The sequence below is a fragment of the Aspergillus brasiliensis genome (assembly GCF_001889945.1).
Source record: "Aspergillus brasiliensis CBS 101740 unplaced genomic scaffold ASPBRscaffold_3, whole genome shotgun sequence".
Lineage (NCBI taxonomy): Eukaryota > Fungi > Ascomycota > Eurotiomycetes > Eurotiales > Aspergillaceae > Aspergillus > Aspergillus brasiliensis.
The window spans coordinates 102,205-122,781 of record NW_027137444.1 but is presented as its reverse complement, the minus strand read 5'-3'; the positions used below and the strand labels follow the sequence as shown (position 1 = coordinate 122,781).

At 50.9% G+C, this 20,577-nt stretch overlaps 9 protein-coding genes and 1 non-coding gene across 10 annotated transcripts; 5 read left to right on the top strand and 5 right to left on the bottom strand.

Moving 5' to 3' along the window:
• Positions 1-202: 202 nt before the first annotated feature.
• Positions 203-2,633, bottom strand: ASPBRDRAFT_52338 (putative C6 finger domain protein; the record flags this gene model as incomplete). The annotated part of the gene is made up of 9 exons (XM_067626881.1): positions 203-246; positions 302-873; positions 924-1,192; positions 1,237-1,287; positions 1,336-1,374; positions 1,424-1,961; positions 2,007-2,190; positions 2,250-2,488; positions 2,545-2,633. 9 exons carry the CDS (start codon positions 2,631-2,633, stop codon positions 203-205), a joined length of 2,025 nt encoding a protein of 674 aa, XP_067481419.1.
• A 595-nt stretch (positions 2,634-3,228) lies between these two features.
• On the bottom strand, positions 3,229-4,894 carry ASPBRDRAFT_438914 (carbon-nitrogen hydrolase family protein). The gene is made up of 5 exons (XM_067625081.1): positions 4,662-4,894; positions 4,120-4,610; positions 3,845-4,057; positions 3,748-3,792; positions 3,229-3,695 (listed from the first exon to the last, which is right to left on the bottom strand). Exons 1-5 carry the CDS (start codon positions 4,807-4,809, stop codon positions 3,519-3,521), a joined length of 1,074 nt encoding a protein of 357 aa, XP_067481418.1. The 5' UTR covers positions 4,810-4,894; the 3' UTR covers positions 3,229-3,518.
• Positions 4,895-6,431: 1,537 nt separating this feature from the next.
• ASPBRDRAFT_52336 (LysM peptidoglycan-binding domain-containing protein) lies at positions 6,432-7,139 on the bottom strand (the record flags this gene model as incomplete). The annotated part of the gene is made up of 1 exon (XM_067626880.1): positions 6,432-7,139. The coding sequence occupies one exon, from the start codon at positions 7,137-7,139 to the stop codon at positions 6,432-6,434; it is 708 nt and encodes a 235-aa protein (XP_067481417.1).
• Positions 7,140-8,947: 1,808 nt separating this feature from the next.
• Positions 8,948-9,387, bottom strand: ASPBRDRAFT_438846 (uncharacterized protein). Its single transcript, XM_067625077.1, has 2 exons — positions 9,012-9,387; positions 8,948-8,955 (listed from the first exon to the last, which is right to left on the bottom strand). Exon 1 carries the CDS (start codon positions 9,349-9,351, stop codon positions 9,055-9,057), a length of 297 nt encoding a protein of 98 aa, XP_067481416.1. The 5' UTR covers positions 9,352-9,387; the 3' UTR covers positions 8,948-8,955; positions 9,012-9,054.
• Positions 9,388-9,709: 322 nt separating this feature from the next.
• ASPBRDRAFT_t105 lies at positions 9,710-9,781 on the top strand. The gene has a single exon. It is a non-coding gene; the product is annotated as a tRNA-Glu (tRNA).
• Positions 9,782-10,152: 371 nt separating this feature from the next.
• ASPBRDRAFT_52335 (zinc-dependent alcohol dehydrogenase) lies at positions 10,153-11,393 on the top strand (the record flags this gene model as incomplete). The annotated part of the gene is made up of 4 exons (XM_067626879.1): positions 10,153-10,438; positions 10,522-10,621; positions 10,678-10,861; positions 10,917-11,393. The coding sequence occupies 4 exons, from the start codon at positions 10,153-10,155 to the stop codon at positions 11,391-11,393; spliced, it is 1,047 nt and encodes a 348-aa protein (XP_067481415.1).
• Positions 11,394-12,585: 1,192 nt separating this feature from the next.
• ASPBRDRAFT_72646 (glycoside hydrolase family 11 protein) lies at positions 12,586-13,793 on the top strand. Its single transcript, XM_067629179.1, has 2 exons — positions 12,586-13,066; positions 13,118-13,793. The coding sequence occupies exons 1-2, from the start codon at positions 12,801-12,803 to the stop codon at positions 13,545-13,547; spliced, it is 696 nt and encodes a 231-aa protein (XP_067481414.1). The 5' UTR covers positions 12,586-12,800; the 3' UTR covers positions 13,548-13,793.
• A 717-nt stretch (positions 13,794-14,510) lies between these two features.
• On the top strand, positions 14,511-16,235 carry ASPBRDRAFT_120759 (sugar porter family MFS transporter; the record flags this gene model as incomplete). The annotated part of the gene is made up of 4 exons (XM_067617379.1): positions 14,511-14,607; positions 14,672-15,059; positions 15,126-15,907; positions 15,979-16,235. The coding sequence occupies 4 exons, from the start codon at positions 14,511-14,513 to the stop codon at positions 16,233-16,235; spliced, it is 1,524 nt and encodes a 507-aa protein (XP_067481413.1).
• A 93-nt stretch (positions 16,236-16,328) lies between these two features.
• On the bottom strand, positions 16,329-17,347 carry ASPBRDRAFT_204336 (uncharacterized protein). Its single transcript, XM_067621707.1, has 3 exons — positions 17,064-17,347; positions 16,849-16,973; positions 16,329-16,749 (listed from the first exon to the last, which is right to left on the bottom strand). The coding sequence occupies exons 1-3, from the start codon at positions 17,176-17,178 to the stop codon at positions 16,621-16,623; spliced, it is 369 nt and encodes a 122-aa protein (XP_067481412.1). The 5' UTR covers positions 17,179-17,347; the 3' UTR covers positions 16,329-16,620.
• A 1,684-nt stretch (positions 17,348-19,031) lies between these two features.
• Positions 19,032-20,130, top strand: ASPBRDRAFT_119972 (protoglobin family protein; the record flags this gene model as incomplete). The annotated part of the gene is made up of 3 exons (XM_067617307.1): positions 19,032-19,149; positions 19,257-19,527; positions 19,581-20,130. The coding sequence occupies 3 exons, from the start codon at positions 19,032-19,034 to the stop codon at positions 20,128-20,130; spliced, it is 939 nt and encodes a 312-aa protein (XP_067481411.1).
• Between the last annotated feature and the right edge of the window lie 447 nt (positions 20,131-20,577).

Sequence of the window (20,577 nt, the reverse complement as noted above, 5' to 3'; positions counted from 1 at the left end):
TATACTATGAACCCCGAATTAACACGCCCTTTATTGCATAGAACAGTACCCCTATTCCTTAAAGTTCATTAACTCTGGCATTACTATGTCATTGTCTTTCGCTCATGGCGGGAACTTCCCCCTTCTTTCCTTTAGCGGATGATCTGGCAGTCTACAGGTACTACACTGTGTACTCTGCAACTCCACGCACCCAAACACATTATCAGCCAGCCATAGAGATCGTCTCAACGGAATGCGTAATCTCATCTAATTCATCGTCAGTTCCTGGTCATTTTAACTAAAGTCCACGTAATCAACATACCCCTCATCCCATTGAGTGCTTCAAACGCAATCGCATAGTTTCCTAACGCCTTCGAGACCTGCCGCAGGCTCTGTCGCAGTTCATCCAGGAACCCGCCTAGAGATCGACTGCTTGAGGTCGTCAGATCATTGCCTACCGGCTCACGCATCGCCCGGGCTTTCAAACACAGCATGATCATCGCGTAGCTTGACTGCATGGCGCAACAGGCAAAGGTCGGCATCATCCGTGGTATCTCCACCCGAGAATTACGTGAAAGGTACGGTGGGCTAGTCAATGGAATCTCATTTGTTGGATTTGGATACGGCAGGTTGTCCAAGAGTCTGACGATATTCAGAGCTGCGTGAAGGCAAATCTTCGATGACGCGTTTGCGGAAAAGGGAAATTCAATAACTGCAGGCTCAGAGAGCACGGAAGATAAAAAGCTATCAGGCGAGGATGCAGGCGGTCGCGAAGCTTCAGCGACCTGAGTACGACAGCATCTAGGCCCTGAAGCCGCATCCAGGTCGCAATGGCGCTTGCGAAAGACGGGAATATCCTGGAAAGCACAATATCGGTGGGTTTTAATCCTCGCACTACATGGAGTCAGTCATGGTTGACGCAAGAATAGCGTGCAGGCATCTACCTGTGTAGCTTTATCTCTGCAATGTGTCTTATCGTACGCAGGGCGATAACGTCTGGTGAGTCCAGGGTTGCGCCAGGCGACTTTTTGGTCGAGTCATGATTCGACATGCGACATGGATGCAGCAGACACGTTATCTGGTTGTCCAGCTCTGTCATCCGCTGAGGAACCCAGGAGGCATTGAAGTGAGACTTTGTGGTGAGATCCAGATCGTGAACGAAAGTTGTGGCTTCGAGAATGGTCTGCTGGGCTTCGATGAGCAGTTTCCATCCCTGTACACGTCAGACACGGTCTATCTCCGAATAATGATACTCACTTCTGGGATCGGAGTTACAAATCGAGGATCATACGGATTGATCGCAGGGGGCTAAATCTGTGAGCTGAGCACGTCCGAGACCTAAGCACGACTACATACCATCCCGCTAACAATTGATCCCTGGCAGACCGTTAAATACTTCATGATGTCAGCGCAGCTCGTCTGTCAAGACCAAGGCAATCCTAACCGTGATCCACCAAGCCCTTCGACGGGCCTCGGAGAATTCATCCTCGTCGACCATCTCGTGCAGTGACATGCTCATGGCGGCTGTCAATGCTTGCCCCGCGCGATTACACATTTTATTGATATTCCCCCTCTGAGCATACTCATATACACTCAATAGGACCAACGCTAGGACCGCTTCCAGACAAACAGGCACTTTGTTGTGGAACCCCCGCCGCTGATACTGGGGTGCACCTTCGGACAGAGCTTTCGATGGATCGATCGATGAGTCGAGCAGCTCAAGGTCAGATTCCACAGCTTCCAGTGCAGACTGTGCGAAGGAATGGGCAAGATCTCGGCGCAGCCTCACATACTCCGATCGTGAAGGCTGCTTCACCTCGGGATGCGGTATAAGGGCAAGTAGGGCTGATATGGCTAGGCTAAGCGGGCTAGAGGGTCGAAAAGGTGATCTTTCGGACAGAGGACGATTGTATACCGGCACCCGTTCTGGGGGAGGCAATATGGGATAGTAGAGGTGAATGAAGACATAGTAGGCGTCCAGTCTGCGCTGATCAGAACAGTCTAGCGGAATGTCTGGGTGAACTTACATGTCCTCGTCACTCGCGTACGTCTGCAACAAATCTGCTGGAGGGATGGGAGGTTGTGGTACCACAGACGGTTCATCGACCATGAATATCGAATCGAATATCTGTTCCATTTCGGTGACAGAGCTTTCGACACTGCGGAGTCCTGCGCCTGGGGCGCCTAGACTCAAGAGCTGGCTAAGCCAGCCTGGAATATCATCAGCTCCATGTCCTCTGCGATATGCGACAACTGTCTAGGTTGTGTACCATCTTCATCCGAGCTAGACGGCGGACCCTCGATTATGGGGCTGCCTTTTCTTTGGGTCTGATATCCTTCATCCGGCGCATCAGACACCGTTGTCGGGGGCGTTGATGCCCGTTTGCGCTTGCGATTTTGACAATTTCGCGGACCGCCTCGTTTACTAGGAACATAACAGCAGATTGTGTCCTTAGCGACACAGTTTGAGCATCGTTCCTGGCCGTCGCAGCGCACCCTCAACGTCCGACTGTCGGGGACTGTAAGCGCCTATGGTTATGAAACATCATTGGAGGCAGAACCTACCAGGACAGGCAGGCGACCTTGACGGGGGGCTTGCAGAACCTGCGATGCCCTGGACGAGAGTCATCAACAAATGTCTTGGGAGAGCCCATTGTACAGGACGAATTACCCAAGCTAGTTACTAGTGGTAATCGGTCTTTCAGGTCCGAGAGGTGTTCGTCGAGGCCACGATCGATTTATGCAAAGGCCGGCGGCGCAAATCCCGGGCGCAGCAAACCCCGGTTAGATCGCTATGGACCCGCGGTCGGCTCTATTCCCACTTCCTCCTTACACTTTATCGAGATCCAGTGGGGGCGATCGTATGATTCTATGGAGCGGAAGAGTTATCTGGCCCATGGTTGATTGGGGTCAGTCGCATCCTGAGTCGCACGAGTTCGGAGCAAATCCCGACAACTAATCCTTGCCAATCTTTTCCGTTTTGCCAATTTGGCGGGGCGAATGTTACTTGGAGACTCTGTTATTATGCACGTAATATCGACTGGCCTTGCTCATTTGCTGCAACAATAGGGGTAACACACTCAGAAAAATGATAATTGTGAGAAGAACAAGGAATGAGTGCGTTTGTGGCTAGCTGCGTGTCCGCATGAGACTGCCCGAATAGTCGTCCCAACCCGTTCTTTTTGGATCTGACTGCAGGGCCACCAGTCCGTGCGCCACCGTCCACAATGTTGTGTCCATAGCGGTAAAGTGTCGGTGCGATGCACCTACGGACTACTACAATCAACAGCCATGATACATCGGGAGATCCAACCGACAAAGATGGAAGGAGGGGACAGAGAGATGAAAGAAAACCTAACGAAATATGAGGGGAATTTCCATACGGTGTCTATCCGAAGAATCCCGATAGGCAAATGTTCGCTTTCATTCAAATAAATCTAATTTACAGGTCGATCATCATCATCTCCCCAGAGCCTATCGATCAAACATGAGGTGGAGCGGAGAGGAACAAGGCTGAATCGATAAGCCAACGAGTGACTCTAGTTGTCCGAATCCGCAGAAGAGTTGGCGATGTCCAAGGGAGTCGAAAGTCCAACTCGGTCGACAGTTCGGGTATATTCAACTCCACCATTCACACGGTCTTCCCGTACTACGAGGTCCTTGCGGTTGGTGTCGACCAGCAGGCGGATGAGGTCGGGGCGCATGTAGTGGCCACCCTGGGTGAATAATTAGCAGGATGTATATAGAATGCGCCGAAGGACAACTTACGAAGTCAGCCAGGGACTTGGACAGATGACATTCATCCAGGTCGATCTGCAACATTGTGAGCATTCCGCACGTCAATCGGAACGGGGAAAGGAATTACATCGACAAATAGGAGGCCTTCAAAGTCCTTGTCAGGGTGAGGGACAAGGTTCTGGCCATCGGGGCCGAAAATGCGACCGTGACCGTTGTAGATGTGGGGATCTTCCAGATCTTTGCCCGGGGGAGTGTTCAACTTGATGCCTTCGGCGGTGATCGTTTGCCAGGGCGCCAAGGTGTACGTGCCGGTTTCGATGGCATAGGCGGGAGTGACAAGCTGCGCGATCTTCATCAGCCCTCAGACATCAAGCAAAGAAGGATTTCCAGGGGAACACTTACGTCCGCATTGGCCTCCGCCACGTTGGTGAAGGGGTCCGGGTACTTCAAGGTCTCCTTGCCAGGGTAGAGTGGCCAGGCAGCAACGTGGACTTGCTCGCCCAGAGAGGCAGCATACGACTTCATGAAAGGGTTCATGTTCTCCCAGCAGTTGAGGTGGCCGACACGACCGATGTCAGTCTGGATGACAGACTCGGTGGTGTCACCGGTGCCGTCGCCGAACACCAAGCGCTCGACATGAGTGGCTCTGATCTTGCGGCGGTGGTTGAGGATGTCACCCGACGGGGAGATCATGACCTGGGTGGTGTACAGACTGGCCAAGTCCAGCTCGGAGTATCCCAAAGACACGTAGATCTTGTTGGCGCGGGCTGCGTTGCGGATCCGGCGCATCTCGTCCGAGTCGGACTGAAGGCTGTTCTCGCGGTACTTTTTCAGAAGAGGCAGACTCTCCTGGTAGTTAACCTTCCACATCCAGTAGGGATATCCAGGGATCCCTATATCAGGTCAGCTGAGAGTGTTTGATATTCTCGGGTTGGAAGCCTTACAAAGTTCGGGGAAGGCAATGAACTTGCATCCGGCCTTGCCAGCCTCGTCAATCCAATGGATGGTCCGGCGGACGGATTCCTCCAGGTTGAACCAGCCAGGCTCAGCATTGACAGCTGCGGCCTTGTACTTCTTCAGAACGGGAGCCATGATTTCAAGGAGAAAGGTGGTTTGTAGGAAAGATGCTGATGAGATTGTTGATGCTGTTGTGGAAGATGGGAGCAAGTTCTATGAGAAGTTGTCTCCCTTTATATGTTCGACAACGCATCGTGAAACGTCTTCAGCAATTCTCGCATCGTCCGGATCACTTGATTCGGGAGTCACGGAGCACGGTATCTGCTTTTCTCTCTCCCAAGATTGTATGTAGCCAAGTACACACAGGGCGCAGATTGAAACATCGTCCCATCGTGCCGGGGTTTGGCACGCTGAACAAGGTGGGCTTGAGCGTTACAAAAGTGGGGGAGCTGTGAGGAGTACTGCATAAGGCGACAAACCAAACTCCTCAGAACCTCCAATGATAGCAGATAGCACAATGCAACCTGCGGGCCAAGCAAGTGGATTCACGGGAAATAGCTTCCTAACGGTTGATCTGCCGTGTCCCCCCCAGATCCCGTTCCTCACTAGTCACTAGCAAACATGACATATCTCGGATGAGAACGGAACCTGGGATCTGATAGTGCCTGTCCGCCTCATTTCCGGGATAAGCTCGGTTTCTAGGTTCTCCATGTGATATGATTGCGGGGATGGTCCACCGATGTTACATATAACCAGCAAACCCCGGCCCGCTGCGTGGAGACCTGCCAAGTCCGAATATGGTCACGCCACACTGTTGCAGAACGACTTTCTCGGGGAGCTTGAAAGTGGACTATATCTGTACGTGGGAATAAGATGAAGGTATGGGGCCAATCCCGTTATCGAATGTAGATGAAACCTATTCTGCAGAACACTGGCCGCGTGCTTGGCAAGGCGTTGACGAGAATACCAAGATATGTTAATGATCACATTCCGCACTATAGCAATCCCCAAATATCTTGCTGGTAGCAAATGTTGATTCTTGTCTCGTGCAGCTAGTACTTCAGAATGAGTCTATTACTTCCGACAATAATCTTGCAGACCCCTGTTCTTTTCCAGCATTGAACCGCGTCAGTAGATATTACTTGATCAGTGGTAACCAGATGATACTGATGATAAAGGAGTTAAGATATGCTGAACCATCTAAGGCCATGACGAGGAGAACACTACTAATATTATACAATTCTGGCGGACATAAGGCATTGAAATGTCAACCACTTGTATTTACTTCCACTTCTAATACCTGGGTTCTCTACATGATCATATCAAACATTCTACTAGATTAGTGGCTATTGTGTGTAGCCTAAAAGCAGCAAGTTTGATTGAGGAATCTGGTAGGAAGCGGAATACATTACAGCAATCCACTTCGTTAATGTGCTGGGAGTATCGGTCAGATTAAGTAGGAGATGAAAATAAGTTCACGTGTGACTTGGAGTCACGAGTACTTGGGCGTCCTGCTACTGGAAGTATCATTCTATTCATGAAGTATGCTCCGCGCATAATGCATAATGCTGAATTAATTGTACCATCGTATTAAGTACATGCGTCTCTTCCATGATCTCTTCCAGCAGACTAACAGCTGTGTGAAGCGGTTTCACTGCTATTGCAGTCCACATCCCCTGTTCCAGTATTAAGGCAATACACCACAACTATTGACCATAATCGGTATCATGAAATGCCTTCCACCTAGCTTCCACGAGCTAATCAAGCGTAGTCAGGTTGTTCGACAATGCCGTACAGTTAATCGGAAGGTTAATAGGCGGAAACATGCCTTCAGGCGAGAAAGCCAGACTGCTGTAGTTGTACGTCGGGCTCATCATCATGATCTGGCCCACCGTCGTGCCGAACTTGTCCGCCAGGTCCTTGTACACGCCCCAGGTGAAGACGTATGGTTTGATGATACACTGGCTAGGATCACACTGGGGCACCTTGATAAACTGGCCCACATCCAACTCCGCCGTTGGGGAGATAGGGTTGACTAGCGTCTCGTTTGAAGGCCCGTCCACGTGCATCAGCGACTCAACCGTGATGTTCAGTCGGCGGGCAATTATTTCGTACGTGTCTCCTCGGACGGTGTAGTAGAGACGAGGTCCGCCGTAGATGCAGGGGCGCGTAGCATTGGTGTCTGGCAAGAGACAGGAGGTATTGTCTGGCTCGCACACCTCGGGAGGGATGATGAAGTACTCGCCCACATTGGGGATGATAGTGACATCCGCCATGAGATTCTGACGTCCAATGTCACAGACACCGCGGTTGGTGGCGCGGGCCACGTCAAAGACTGTTGTACCGTCCACCGTAATATAGTAGTTATAGGTGGTCGTATTCAGGGCGGTTGTGTTGCAGGATGCTGCTGCAACAGCCACTGATGTAAGCGAGAGAGCCAAAAGCGATTGACTGAGGACCTTCATGTTGCCCAAGTATGGAGGACTGGATTGAGGAAATGAGGCACGGAGAAAAAGAGAGACAGCTGCTAAGAGCTAATGATGTCGCTGAATGGTCACAAAGGCATGGAGCAGACATGTCGCCTTTATATAGCTCAATAGCCAAAGACATGGACACGGCTGCTCGTAAGTAAGGATCTACGGATGCTGCGTCGTTGGACAATTACTTTTCCGACTCGTAGCGGACAAATTACGCGGTTTCTATCCGTCTCTGCGACACAGACACGGCTCTCTGTTGATATTACTCGCTAAGAAGTCCGTCGGGTAGATTATCAGTGGAGCAGGGTACTCAATCTGCTCCGCACTGTCGATGATTACTTTATCGATTAGATGCTGATGAGCGTCTGCCTTCTCAGTGGACAGTAGTTACCCCCTAGCACCCCACATGGGTCTCTTGCCATTGCGACTTCGGGAACCAGTGATCACATACCCACTTCCCAACCAGGTGATATCTCCGATATTTGAAGTCAACCCATCGATTGGTTGACTTGCCATAGGTGGCCTTTGTCACTTATTTCCCGGTGTATACCATTGGTCTTCTTCGCGGACGCTTTGGACGATGCTTTGGGGGTGGGGGCGGGGATCTAGGTTGAGACGGAGTCTGCAGCGGCACCGGACGATTGATTTGAGGTCTCTTGATCATGGTCGGACCTCCGAATGATAGATTCGAAATCAGGTGTAATGCAGTAGAGTACACATGAGAAGGAGAAGCGGATGCCGGAGCGAGTTACTTGAGTGAGATCCGATGTCAAAGAGGAGGTACTGATTTGGTGGCGCATGGTTATGGTATCGTATGGGGTGCATTGCGGTAACTGTCTCATCCTGTTCGTCGGACGTCTTCTGTTTTCCTTTCAGCACGGGAGACCTGGAAGATAAAGTTTTTCAGTCACATCTTTCGAACTAGCTTGCGTATCCCTGTAAACCTGGGGAAGCCGTGAGCTTGAGCCCCTGATGGGGGCTTCTCATTGTTGGTACCTGAGTTGGCACACAGATATTGCACTTACCCGATTGGGGACGGGTTTGCGAGAGCTCCACCGGGTATGCATCTGTTTATCCGTTTGATGGACCGTGTATGAGTTTGTCTAAACATCCCAAGTTCCCAACACAGTAACTAATCGGCAATGCTTACAGGCGGGTGATTTTAGTACCCGCCAGTGGGGTCGGTGAGGGGGCATGTCTTTACTGACCGCATTGTTCACTGTATATGCCGTCTCTGCATGATGACCATGTCTCACATTCGGTTGGGACTGAACCTCCACAATGCCTTTGCGCATGTCTTTGGGATAGTGTATGGGGGTAGCGATGATGTCTGGTAATCGCTTGGTTATTGCGGCTTAGAACGGTTAATTTTATCCGTAGTTTGGCTCGATTTGCAGCTAGACTTCCTTGTTCGAGGGCACCTGATCAACGTATCCTTGTGGGTTGTGTTCGGGGCTTGAGATCTATGAGGGATTAGCAAGCAATATCTAAGTTTTCATGCTAGTCAATCACCTCAAATGCCATGTATATACCGCCTTCTTTACCTGCATAACTCCCGTATCTATCCGTACCTGCTCGGCGTTCTGAAGACAAGATTGTCCCCGCATCTGCTGTCCGTCATTCTACCAGATCAGAGACCGCTAGGAAGCGAAATGCTGCGTCACCGTCGTATTTCTGCAGAACATAACCAGGCTTGTCTCGACATCCATGCAGCACGTGCATGTCCGTTTGTCGGCAACCAGTGATGCGACACTATCGGTTAACCGAGTTCATCATGACTGTCTCGATCTGACGCGTGTGGGGACTAGACAAGTGCATTAGCATCGGAGTAATTTCCACCACATGATTTGCTGCACTGGCTCAGTCTGTGTGCCTGCATAAGACATGGCCGTCTATCTGCAGGTCAAGAATGCAGAGCATCTGAAAAATTCAATCCGACGAAGTCCGGTTTGTAGTGAAATTTGGAGGAGAGTGACGCGTCCATGTAGGCTAACTTCTGCATACAGTACTGGGAGAGGTTAGTTGCTCTGTCAACTCTAGACCCGAGAGTGGAAGGTGCACCACGTGCTGCAGGGGAAGAGCTTAGCGATGAAAGTACCACATGACCGCCTGGTCTGGTTATGATGGCTAGGTACGCGGTATTCCTGTGGTCAGCTATGCAAGGATAATAGCTTGTTAATCCAACTTGATACCTGAGCATAGTAATCAAGTGTAATCATTCAAACTTTCTAGCATGTGATAGAAGAGTCGTTTGTCTTGGTCGACATTGTATTGCAGGAATTCCGTAATCAGCCGTTGATATATATTCACTGGAAGAGGACTACTAGTACCCACTATGTCTCAAGTCCTCCATTAAGGAGAAAATAGAAATGGAAATTTCGAGCATTCTCATCGAGTGAAAAACGATTTATGGTTTAATTTGACTCACCATTTTATCCTCTGCAACGACAAGCCTGGAACTTTATGCTGCAGGCATCAATACCGAAAAGTTCGACGAATGAGACCTACAATAGCAAGATCCTTATAGTGTAAAAATAATGTGCAGACATACAACAAGATCCGATATGGTGTAGTGGCTAACATCGCCGTCTCTCACACGGCAGCCGGGGGTTCGATTCCCCCTATCGGAGCTCAATCATATCTTTTTCTTTTTGCCGAATCTTTCCCACCATGGGCTGGCGAGGCGCCCCTCCGTTCTGGAGATTCACTTGCATGTTCATCTCCTACATTCATCAAGGTACTAGCGGGTAGCATTGACTGTGAAATGCTCTTGCAATAGTATGGCTCTCTCTATTATGTATTGTGTTTCCTCCGACCTGGCACTGTCGGGGACAATCTTGGCTGATCAATTAGCGGCGGGCAGCCCCAAATTGGAGAACGGCTGTTTGATTGGTAAGATGATGTCAATCCCTCGGCAACCACGAGCGGCTCTCTATACTGTCTGTCAAACACTCTCTCCAAAGCATAGTTATGCAGAAACCTGATGCCCCAATCTGTCAACATGGCACCGAAAACGATGAAAGCCATTCAAATCCAACAATTCAATGAGCCATATCATGTCTCCGAGGTGGCCGTTCCTCACCCGCAGCCACATCAAGTCTTAGTGCGCATCAAGGCTGCTGGCTTTTGTCATACCGATCTGATGGCTCTGAACAATGAATTTGGAACGCAGTTACCCTTCATTGGATCGCATGAGCCGGCGGGGATAGTCGAGGAGGTTGGCTCTGAGGTTACGGGGTTTCGGAAAGGCGACCGTGTTGGCTGCATCAACTTTGACAGTGTATGTGGTAAGTACGGACGGGGGCTGTAGATGTCGTTGTCGTCTAGTTGCAGCTATGTTAAGTTGGCTTTTCATTGACGTGCAATGTAGGAAGATGTCCGGACTGTAAAGCAGGTCGTCCCATTTATTGCGATGCTCCGATGATGAAGGGTATCACTGCCGATGGTGCATGGGCTCAATACATGGTCGCGTGAGTCTTATACCAGTCAGGTCTTCAAGTATTTCCATGTCTAATGATGCATACAGAGATGCTCGATTTATGGTGAAATTACCAGACGATATGGACTTCAAAGTGGCAGCTCCTTTAATGTGCGCCGGAATTAGCATCTACGGCGGCATTATCCGGGCCAATGTGCCCCAAGGCGGCTCTATTGGCATTGTTGGCATTGGGGGATTGGGCCATATTGGTACCCAGGTTGCCAAGTGCATGGTAAGATAACCTTGAAGCTAAGCCAAAGACATTCAGACTCTAACAACTATGAAAGGGTTACAAAGTAGCGGCGATCGATGTAAAGAAGTCCGCTCTGGATGCAGTGGCATCCTACGAACACAGCCCTGATGTATACATCCTGGCTACAGACCCAGTGGAGAAGTCCCAAGAGAAGATTAACCACGCTGTCGCTGGCGACTACCCTGGTCTCGATGCGACCGTGCTAGCCACGGATCATCCATCGGCCTTTGAATTAGCGGCTGCCCTGACGCGGAAGCACGGTACAATGGTCCTGCTCGGTCAGCCTGAAAAGGGGATAACCATGTCATACCATACGACGATTTACAAGGATATCAAGTTGGTGGGCTCCTTGATCGCGGACACAGCTGATGCGCAGGCTTTTATTCAGTTGTTCCACGAAAACAAGCTGCACGTGCAGGTCAAGGAATGGAAGTTGGAGCAGGCCGAGCAGATGAGGCAGGAATATTTGGCAGGAGAGTCGAACGGCAAGAATGTCATTGTCATCGACTGATGGTCTAAAATACACAAGTGCATTTCGCTAGGGAGACGAAGTTGGATGTCAAATTAGCTTCTGAATTCCAGTCGCCGTGGGGCAAGCATACAGCTAGGAGAATTGCGTCGGACGTGAGGAAGTAGCGCTGCTTAATATAGCCATTATACTGCCGGGAGGAGACTCGCGTTCCTGCCGTTAGTAGAGTTGCTAGCATTAGTGTCGCAAAAGGACCCAAGACGTAGGGCAGGCATATGTTCCACAAAACTCAGCGATTCCAAGGATGGATGCAGCTGAGGCAAGTATCACGACTTGCAGTACGCTATGTTGCAAATGCACCGCTACACCTTCTCCCTCAGCAGTAAGAAGTTGGAAAAAGAAAAGTCTCGTCTCTTAGGAAGGGGTCCTGCAATATGCCCCTGAATGGATGCTGCGCGCAGTCGACACGCTAATCGATAGGAGCATCCGACCGGAAGCACCAGGCCAACAGCTACTTCACTTCCAGTGGAATTATATGCTGGTGGCCTTAGAGCACCGACTGGCACAGTACTTGACTCCCTGGTCATGCCATTATAGCCTGCTCATCAAGGTGACCCGTGTTTCTTATATCACATCGAACTGATGGTGTCATAACATCGAAGATAGACGAACAACATCATATTCAAGCATTCCTACAAACGCCATCATTCGATGCATGCGATCGTCTCTTATCTAACATCGAACCCTCAACGCTGCCTCCTTAACAGACTCGGCTATAGCCTCGGCTGCATCAACAGCGGAGCTATGTTACCGGCACTCTTGGTGAACCTGTTTCTTTGCATATCTTCGCTATGACCGCCCAGGGGCTTCAGCATCCAGTCGTGAGGAAAGGAGAAGGCGCTAGGGAATAATGTTGCTAAAAAAGGCGTCATTAGCAGGGCCGGTGGAGGCGCGTCGGTGTGCCAGAGGGACACCAATGATGCCGGTAATATCGGCGGATCTCTTGCTGGGGAAAACGGCCGAGTCCACCTTCCACAGTAGGCCCAATGATTCTGCTGTCTGCATCATTCATCGTGTCTTCATGGTTAAATGGGCGGTGGTGAGTGGTGGATACTTAGAGCTGACTCGGTCGGAGCGCCGAAGAGGAAAAGTGGGTGGGAGTGGCACCCACTTTTAATTTGAAACACCACGGCCTTGAATAAGATTGTTCAGGAACACCACCAGGGGCCCATGACAACCAAACTAATCAACGACAGAACGATGAGTGTCGCACTACGCTGCTCGGAATCCAGCTCGATTGGATCCTGAATGGAGCATCGTACCGGAGAAAGCTGCTGTTCGCCTTCCTATAAGGACGGTCGCGGCACTTTTCTGCACAGCAACCCACGCTCCTTTCTCCGACCGTTTGCCTGCTAAGTAATTATCGTCACTCCTTAGAACTACTTCATCATGGTCGCCTACTCGTCTCTTCTGCTCGCTCTGTCGGCTGCCTCGAGCACCCTCGCTCTCCCCAATGGCAAGGCCCTGCTGGACATGGCCAAGCGCAGCCTCACTTCTTCCGCGGAAGGCGAGAGCAACGGCTACTTCTACTCCTTCTGGACCAACGGTGAGGGCGATGTGACGTACACCAACGGCGATGCTGGTGAATACACCGTTGAGTGGACCGATTGTGGTAACTTCGTGGCCGGCAAGGGTTGGAACCCTGGCAGCTCTCAGTAAGGACTATCACCGCTCTTTATGGATATATGGTTCTAACAAACTATTAGGGCCGTTACCTACAGCGGATCATGGGAAACCAACGCCAACGCCTACCTGTCCGTCTACGGTTGGACTACCTCCCCCCTGGTCGAATTCTACATCGTCGACAAGTACGGTGACTACGATCCTTCCTCTGGCCTGACCGAGCTCGGCACCGTCGACAGCGACGACGGAACCTACAAGATCTACGAGACCACGCGCGAGAACGCCGACTCGATCGAGGGCACTGCCACCTTCAAGCAGTACTGGTCCGTGCGCACGGAGGGCCGCATCGGTGGCACGGTCACCACCCAGAACCACTTCGATGCCTGGGAGAGCCTTGGTCTGGAGCTGGGAACCTTCAACTACATGATCGTTGCCACCGAGGGCTACGAGAGCAGCGGATCTGCTACTATCACTGTTGATGCTTCTTCTGACAGCACCGAGGAGAGCTGCTGAATGCGCTTCTGAAGTGACTTTTTCTTCTGTATATATTCGTCGGGTTTCACTTCTTGACCAATCATAATTCTATTGTCACCTTGGTGTGGACACCTAGGCTGCGACATTGTTCGTCACATTTGCTCGAGTATTCTACCTGCCATAAGACTTGATCAATATATTGTAGCGACTGAACTGGTGACTTAGGAGGCGTGGCTAGACTCGAGATGTCACCCAACAGCTTCGGTCTATGCTTTACACACAGGAAAAAGAAGTCAACTTCCCTGGCAATCGGTGCCGTCCTACCGTCCGAAAGATCGCATATGTCCGGCCGAACCGAATGGACCAAGTGGAGCCTGATGGTAAGTGCTCACCGTGACGGAGAAGTCCGATTGCCTAGATCCTCCATGTTCTGATATTTAGAGCCTGAAGATTTCCACTCTTGTCGTTAATATTAACAGGGAGCAGGACCTATGACTAGCTTCCTTGCTAGCCAGGACCAAGCGAGAATAATCGAGATTACTTCCACTCACAGCTCGTTGGCTGCTTGACTGCCGGTCCTCGTACCCGATCAGGCGTCATGAACACCCAGCGGTGAACCCTTTCGTCCCTAAATCCCTTTCCAGCTGTTTTCACGGCTTCCACCAGCTCCGATTAGTCAGGCAGCAGCCCTTTTCCCACGGGGTACCCCGCAATTCGGCACGATGATCCCCCGACCTATTGCATCCACTAGAACCAATCAAGCTCTGGCCAGCTATCGGCAGTCGGTGCCCAGCCGGACCAGACGTGTCCTGCTCGGGGCAATCCATGGCGAGCTGGCCAGCAGAGGCATCCGGCCTGGCTTCGGGTGTATTAGACCGACCGTCGTTCAGCCAGGTCGAAATGCTTAATTGAGCTTGTCCTGTCCTCTCTCCTTTTCTAGTTTCTGTTCAGTTGGGTAGATTCAGGGTGGTGTTGTACTAGATCATCCTCAATTACACCAAGATGCGTCTTTGGAAACATGACTTTCGGGGCAGGGCCCTGATCATTGCCATTACCATGGCCTCTTGCCAGGCTTTCCTCTTGCTGGGGTTTGACCAAGGTTGGTAGTTCTGTTCCCTAAATTCCCGGATACGGGTCAATGGGGCTAACAGAGGATTTGACAGGTGTCATGTCCGGCATTGTGGGTGCGGATAATCGCTTCGCCCGTGACTTCAACAACCCCGACGCGGCGATGCAGGGCAACATCACCGGTCTCTACGATATCGGATGCGTGATCGGATCCATCATCTGCTACTTCATCGGTGAGAGAATGGGTCGCCGGACCATGCTGATGACGGGCGGGTTCATCATGATCATCGGCTCCGTCATCCTCGCTTCCTCCTACACCATCGCACAGCTGCTGGTCGGCCGTATCGTGACGGGGTTAGGGAACGGGATGAACTCGTCCACCGCTCCCGTCTACCAGAGTGAATGTTCTCCCGCAGCGTACCGTGGTGCCCTGCTCACCATGCAGGGAACCGTCACGATCCTGGGCGTGGTGATCGCCTACTGGTGAGATTATCCCATGGTGGTGGTGCACAACATCCCCACATACTGACAGGTTGCAAATTTTTCCAGGATGGACTACGGCACCAGCTTCACCGATTCCTCCTATGAATGGCGTCTCCCCCTGGCCTTCCAGGCCGTCTTCGCCGTCTGCCTCATCTTGCAGGTCGTCGGTCTCCCCGAAACCCCCCGATGGCTCATCCAGCACGACCGGCACGAGGAAGCCCGCGCTGTGGTAGCTGCCATCGAAAACACCACCATCGACGACCCCAACGTCACCAAAACCATCATGGACATTCAATTCGTGCTGGAGGAGGAACAAAAGGACGGCCCATTCCGCGTGAAGGAGCTCTTCAGCTGGGGTGAAGTGCAGAACCTCCGTCGTCTTCTGATCACCATCAGCATTGAATTAGGCCAACAATTCACTGGATCCAATATGATAAATTACTACGGACCAGTCATGTTCCAAGAAACGATGAATATGAGCCGCAATTTGTCAATGATATTGGGTGGAGCGATGCAATGCACGTACCTGGTTGGCTCAGCCATCCCGGTGTTCTTAATGGACCGATACGGCCGACGGACCCTGCTAATGGTCTGCTCGGCCGGATTATGTCTATGCTTCGTGATGGTCTCGATTCTGCTGTCCTTGAACCGCGAGGACTGCGCTTACGGTGCCACCGTGTTCATCTTCATCTTCCAGATCTTCTACGGCGTGGGATGGCTCCCAGTCCCGTGGTTCTACCCTGCAGAGCTGAATACCACGAGGGTGCGTACGCGCATGCAGGCCATCGCGTCGGGATGGAATTGGATGGCGGTGTTTGCGGTGGTGAAGATTACTCCGATTGCATTTGGTATGTCTCCCCCCTTCACCTTCTTAACCAGAAACATCCATGAAAATGAAATGCTAATATATGATATATAGATAATATCGGCTGGCGCACCTTCGTGATTTTCGCCGTCCTCAACGCCGTCTTCATCCCCATGGTCTACTTCTTCTACCCGGAGACGAAAGGCCTCGAACTGGAAGACATTCCCTTGTTGTTCCACAAGGGTGGAATCACCGGAGGCGTGTTTACCTCGAAGGGTGGACGTACTGTTACCCCAGGACAACATGCGTTGGAAGCCCGTGTGGATCAGAAGGTTGAGGGGACGGTGCAGCAGGTGGAGAATGTTGGATGAAGTAACTGCGTAGCAGTTAGCTTGCTTAGATTCTAGATTCTAGATTTCGGTTGGGTTTATAATATTAGGATTGTCTACAATGAATGAATGAATGTCATATTTCCATATAGCATATAGTAATTCACTAGTAATATAGCTAGGCTAGCTATAGAGTATAGAATATAGAGTAGTGAAACGAACGACAGTACACATATAAATAGAATAGAAAATAAACTCACCAAATTTACTCACAACACAGCGCAGCATATTAAGCAGTCTGTCCCACCTTACCCCAAATAAAATAACAGCATACCATAAACACAGTCATTCTCAGTCGTGAATCATACCCATCATACCATTCATATCATACCATTCATCCATAACCCTAGCCAAATATAAGGTATGATTACATCTCATCCAACTTCGGCGGCTCTTCATCCTGCATATTCTTATCGTAATCCTTAGACGACGACGTCGTCCGCTTCTGTTGCTGCTGTTGCTGTTGGATATTGATATCGCCTCGGTCGGCTTTGACCTGCTCGGTGCTTTAGCTAATCCTTATACCACTTACCTACCTTGAAAAGAAGGAAGAATGGGAAAAATGAAGATAAAGGAGGGATAAGGGGAAACGTACAGAAGTCTCACTAGAAGTAGCATGAAGTTCATCCCAGTGAGCTGCCGTGGTGGTATTCTCGTCGCGCTTGTTGACGAGACTGGGGGCGGATTCGAAGTCGTCTGGATAAGAAGGGGGGATGAAGACTAGATTTATTACATTGTTAATGAGTTCTTCTCATTGCATGGCAGAAGGTAGAGTGGATGTGAATGGAAGAGTGTGGGGTGGCAACGTACACTCCTCGCCCTTGTTGCTGTGAATCTCCGGCGGATGGTAGTAGCATACCCGGGCGGAGTAGGCCGGACGGAGGACGAGAGGACGACTGAGAGTGGATGCGCGTCTGAGGATCATTGTGATTGATTTAGATGATCAGTGAGTTGTGATTATTTGATGTAGTAGATGGATTCGTGATCGATGGGTAGAATTGCGTTTAGATTGATGGATGATGAAGAGCGGGAAGAACGGGAAGAATGGCGTGGGTATTCTCTGGGGTAGGATTTAATTGTGACGAGCAGCAGAGTTTGGGTCGTGATGTCAGAGCCACTTTTGACACCATTTGATGATTTGACACCATTTGGACAGTTGTTTCAGCGCGTGTGACAGGTCACGTTTCAGTCCCGTGCCTTTTTGATCCTTTTGACAATTGACACTGTCGATCGTTGTTGTTTTCGATCTATCCATCATCTATTTTCTGGTATCCGTGGCTGCGAAATATTGAGTCATGATAAGCTAGATTACGATTCATCTATCTGATTAACTCGTCTACCAGAAACAGGGTCAATCTAATCAGTCCGCTCCCTGTCGTTCCCCTGTTGAGTTCGTGATGAATCTCAACGGCGTGTGGAAGATTAAGCTGGCGGAGTCAAAAAGGGATGCGACTCCACTTGAATTGACTCGTCTCGGAGTGCGGGCCTGTCTCAAAAACTAGTGAGGACCTTAAAAGGGGTTCACGAGTCAAACTTGTTACTACTACGGAGTACGGAGGAGTTCCTACGTGCTCAAGGCCATTTAGGCTTTGGAGATATCCCCTGTCTGGAATAAATGAAGGATGAGGTGCAGCTGACTGATCGAACATCTTGAATCCTTGATGTACCCTCTGCAATCCGGTGGGGTAGAGTTGGGGTACATGCCTGCTTGGGTAATGCCGACAACTGATGACGATGAGAATTCAGCAACACTTCGATCTGGTAATGGCCGAGATAAATGAGGCTGTTAGTGGTTCCCCTATCTTTTGGAGCACCAACCACCACGGGTACTATCCGGACAGAATGTCGGTGTGTCGAGTGTCGGAAGACAAGACGCTTCTTAGTTATTCCGCTGGTATTCCGCTGGTTGAGTCTTCCATGGTTCCCAGCCTTCCCTAATGAAATTGCAGACCAGACGACTGTCTTGTCTGCAGCAAGCATCCAGTCCGGTGTTCCCGGTCGCCTGAGGATCATGCAACCATCGCTTAAGGCTCGCCTCCCGGACGGTCATTAGAATCTGCAATTTTGGTGACGGCAAACTGGCGGGACGGCGCTCCACAGGTCTCCATCGTGGACGGGTGAAGCGTAATCTCCCCATCAATTGCCGACTCCCAACCAATCGAATCCCGCCCCGGAAAATTTTGACACATTAGGGCCAGTTAGGCATCAGCCACGGAAAACATCGCGCTTCTAGCAGGGTGACGTGAGATGAGATGCGATGAGATTCGGGCCATCGTTGGGTTGATCAGCCCGATTACAAGCATCGGCTAGAGGGTAGCTAAACCTTCATTGTGCCGATCGGCCGCCGCTAAGTCACTCGATTCTCTGACAGCTGCCAGAGATGGAGACAAAGCCGAACTCACCGTCTCAGGTTGATGCTGGCCGCCCAAGTCTCGGCTCGTGGGGATAGCAGGACGGGGTGGAGTGGCGATCAGCATTAAGGAGACCGCAGGGAGAAAAGACGATTATGATTGAGGAATCCGTTGACAGACGAAGCGGAGCCGAAAACTCCAACTGATCAATCAGCCGCCCCACTGATTCGCTGTCGTTATTTCCCAATTCATGGCCGGAGGGGCGCATTCTGCAACATGTCAGGTTTTTTCGCATCTGGCCAGGCAGGTCATGGTATATACTGGTTCGACCGAGTGTCGGGGGCCAATTCCTGGCAAGACATTTCAATCATCTCCCTCCCCGGCGGTTTTCTCTTCCTTCAACTCCAGTCTTCACCAAGCCCGCACCATGTCTGAACCGGGTCACCATGCGGAAAACCACCCAAGACACATCGATCGCAAAGCCTTGTACACTGATCTAGAGGCGCGGATCAACTATTTGCAGAGATTCCTCGATTTCAATGCCGGTTGGTGCCCCAGCGCCCTTCCCCACAAGGCTGTCTACGATGAGTCTTTCTCCGCGGGAGTTGATTCTCCGCGGCAATCATGCCTGACTGACTCGAGGTGAATATAGACGATGTCGCGACTCTCGTCCGGGGTGCCAAATACGTCAAAGCGCTTGCTCCCACCGTGGTGGATAAGGTGTATGCAAAGCTGCTAGAGTTCGATATCACGGCGCGCGTCTTCCGCACTCGGAACACAGCGATAGAAGAAGAACCGGACGACTATCCCACCATCGATAGCCCGACAGTGCAGCGTCGGCGTCAATTTCTTCGATGGTACATGACCAAATTATGTTCCGATCCCACCAAGCCGGAATTCTGGAGATACTTGAACCAAGTCGGGTACGCACATGTCCCTTGCCCGCTTTGTATTAACTCATGGCTAACCGCCTCAGGCGAATGCACTATGGAAAGGAACGTCTGCACTCGCTGAATGTCGAGTACATCCATATCGGAGCCTGTCTGGGCTTCATCCAAGACATCGTCATGGAGGCCGTCTTGACATATGAAAAACTCACCCTGCCGTTCCGGATAGCGCTGGTCCGAGCCCTGGGCAAGGTGATCTGGATTCAGAATGATCTATTTGCGCGGTGGCGTCTTCACGACGGCGAAGAGTTCGAACAAGAGATTGAAGCTTCGCATAAGCCAGACGCCGCCCCCCAAGTCACCCCCAAGCCCAGCTCGACATATTTGCGGACCGATGGACACTCTTGCGTCAAGACTGCTACCGCCAGCTCGACCTCCTCGTCCGAATTTGCCAGCCTCTTTTCGGAAACAGCGTCTCTCGAGACCACCCCATCCCCACCGACCATTTCCGCCCCCACACAATCCGCTCAGCATTCGGTGTGTCCGTTCTCACACGCCCCCAAGCAAGGCTTCGAGACCAAGGTGTGGTCCAGCGCGTGGCATTCCGGATCCGTCGGACCTGGAGGTACCCGACGTTAGCCTGGGGGGATAATTCCTTTGCTATTATGATATGTGTAATGATAATATTTGGTGATCGATGAGGATAGACTGGGCGTGTTTCGTTTCGTTTGTTATACCCACAGGGATTCGGCTTGGGGACAGTTCAAGAGGAATCATGACTTTGATGCATGTAATTGTGCACTTTCAATAGGCGATAAATACCGTACTCAGTCGACTATGGATCGGATGACGTGAGCATCAGTGTTGAGACTGCTCTTGGGGCAGGCCCGGTGAACGATGATGGCAAGACGAGCAGGGACTAATTGCTGACTCGACCCTGTAGAAGTGGACCCTGTCTGTGCCATCGTCGATGCAGCCGAAAGAGGAAATCCCGACGCTGTCCCTTGAACTAAGTTAAGTCGAAGGAATCGACAGTCTCCACGAGACCACACTTGTTCTGGCAGCGGCCACAGAAACTGATTCCAA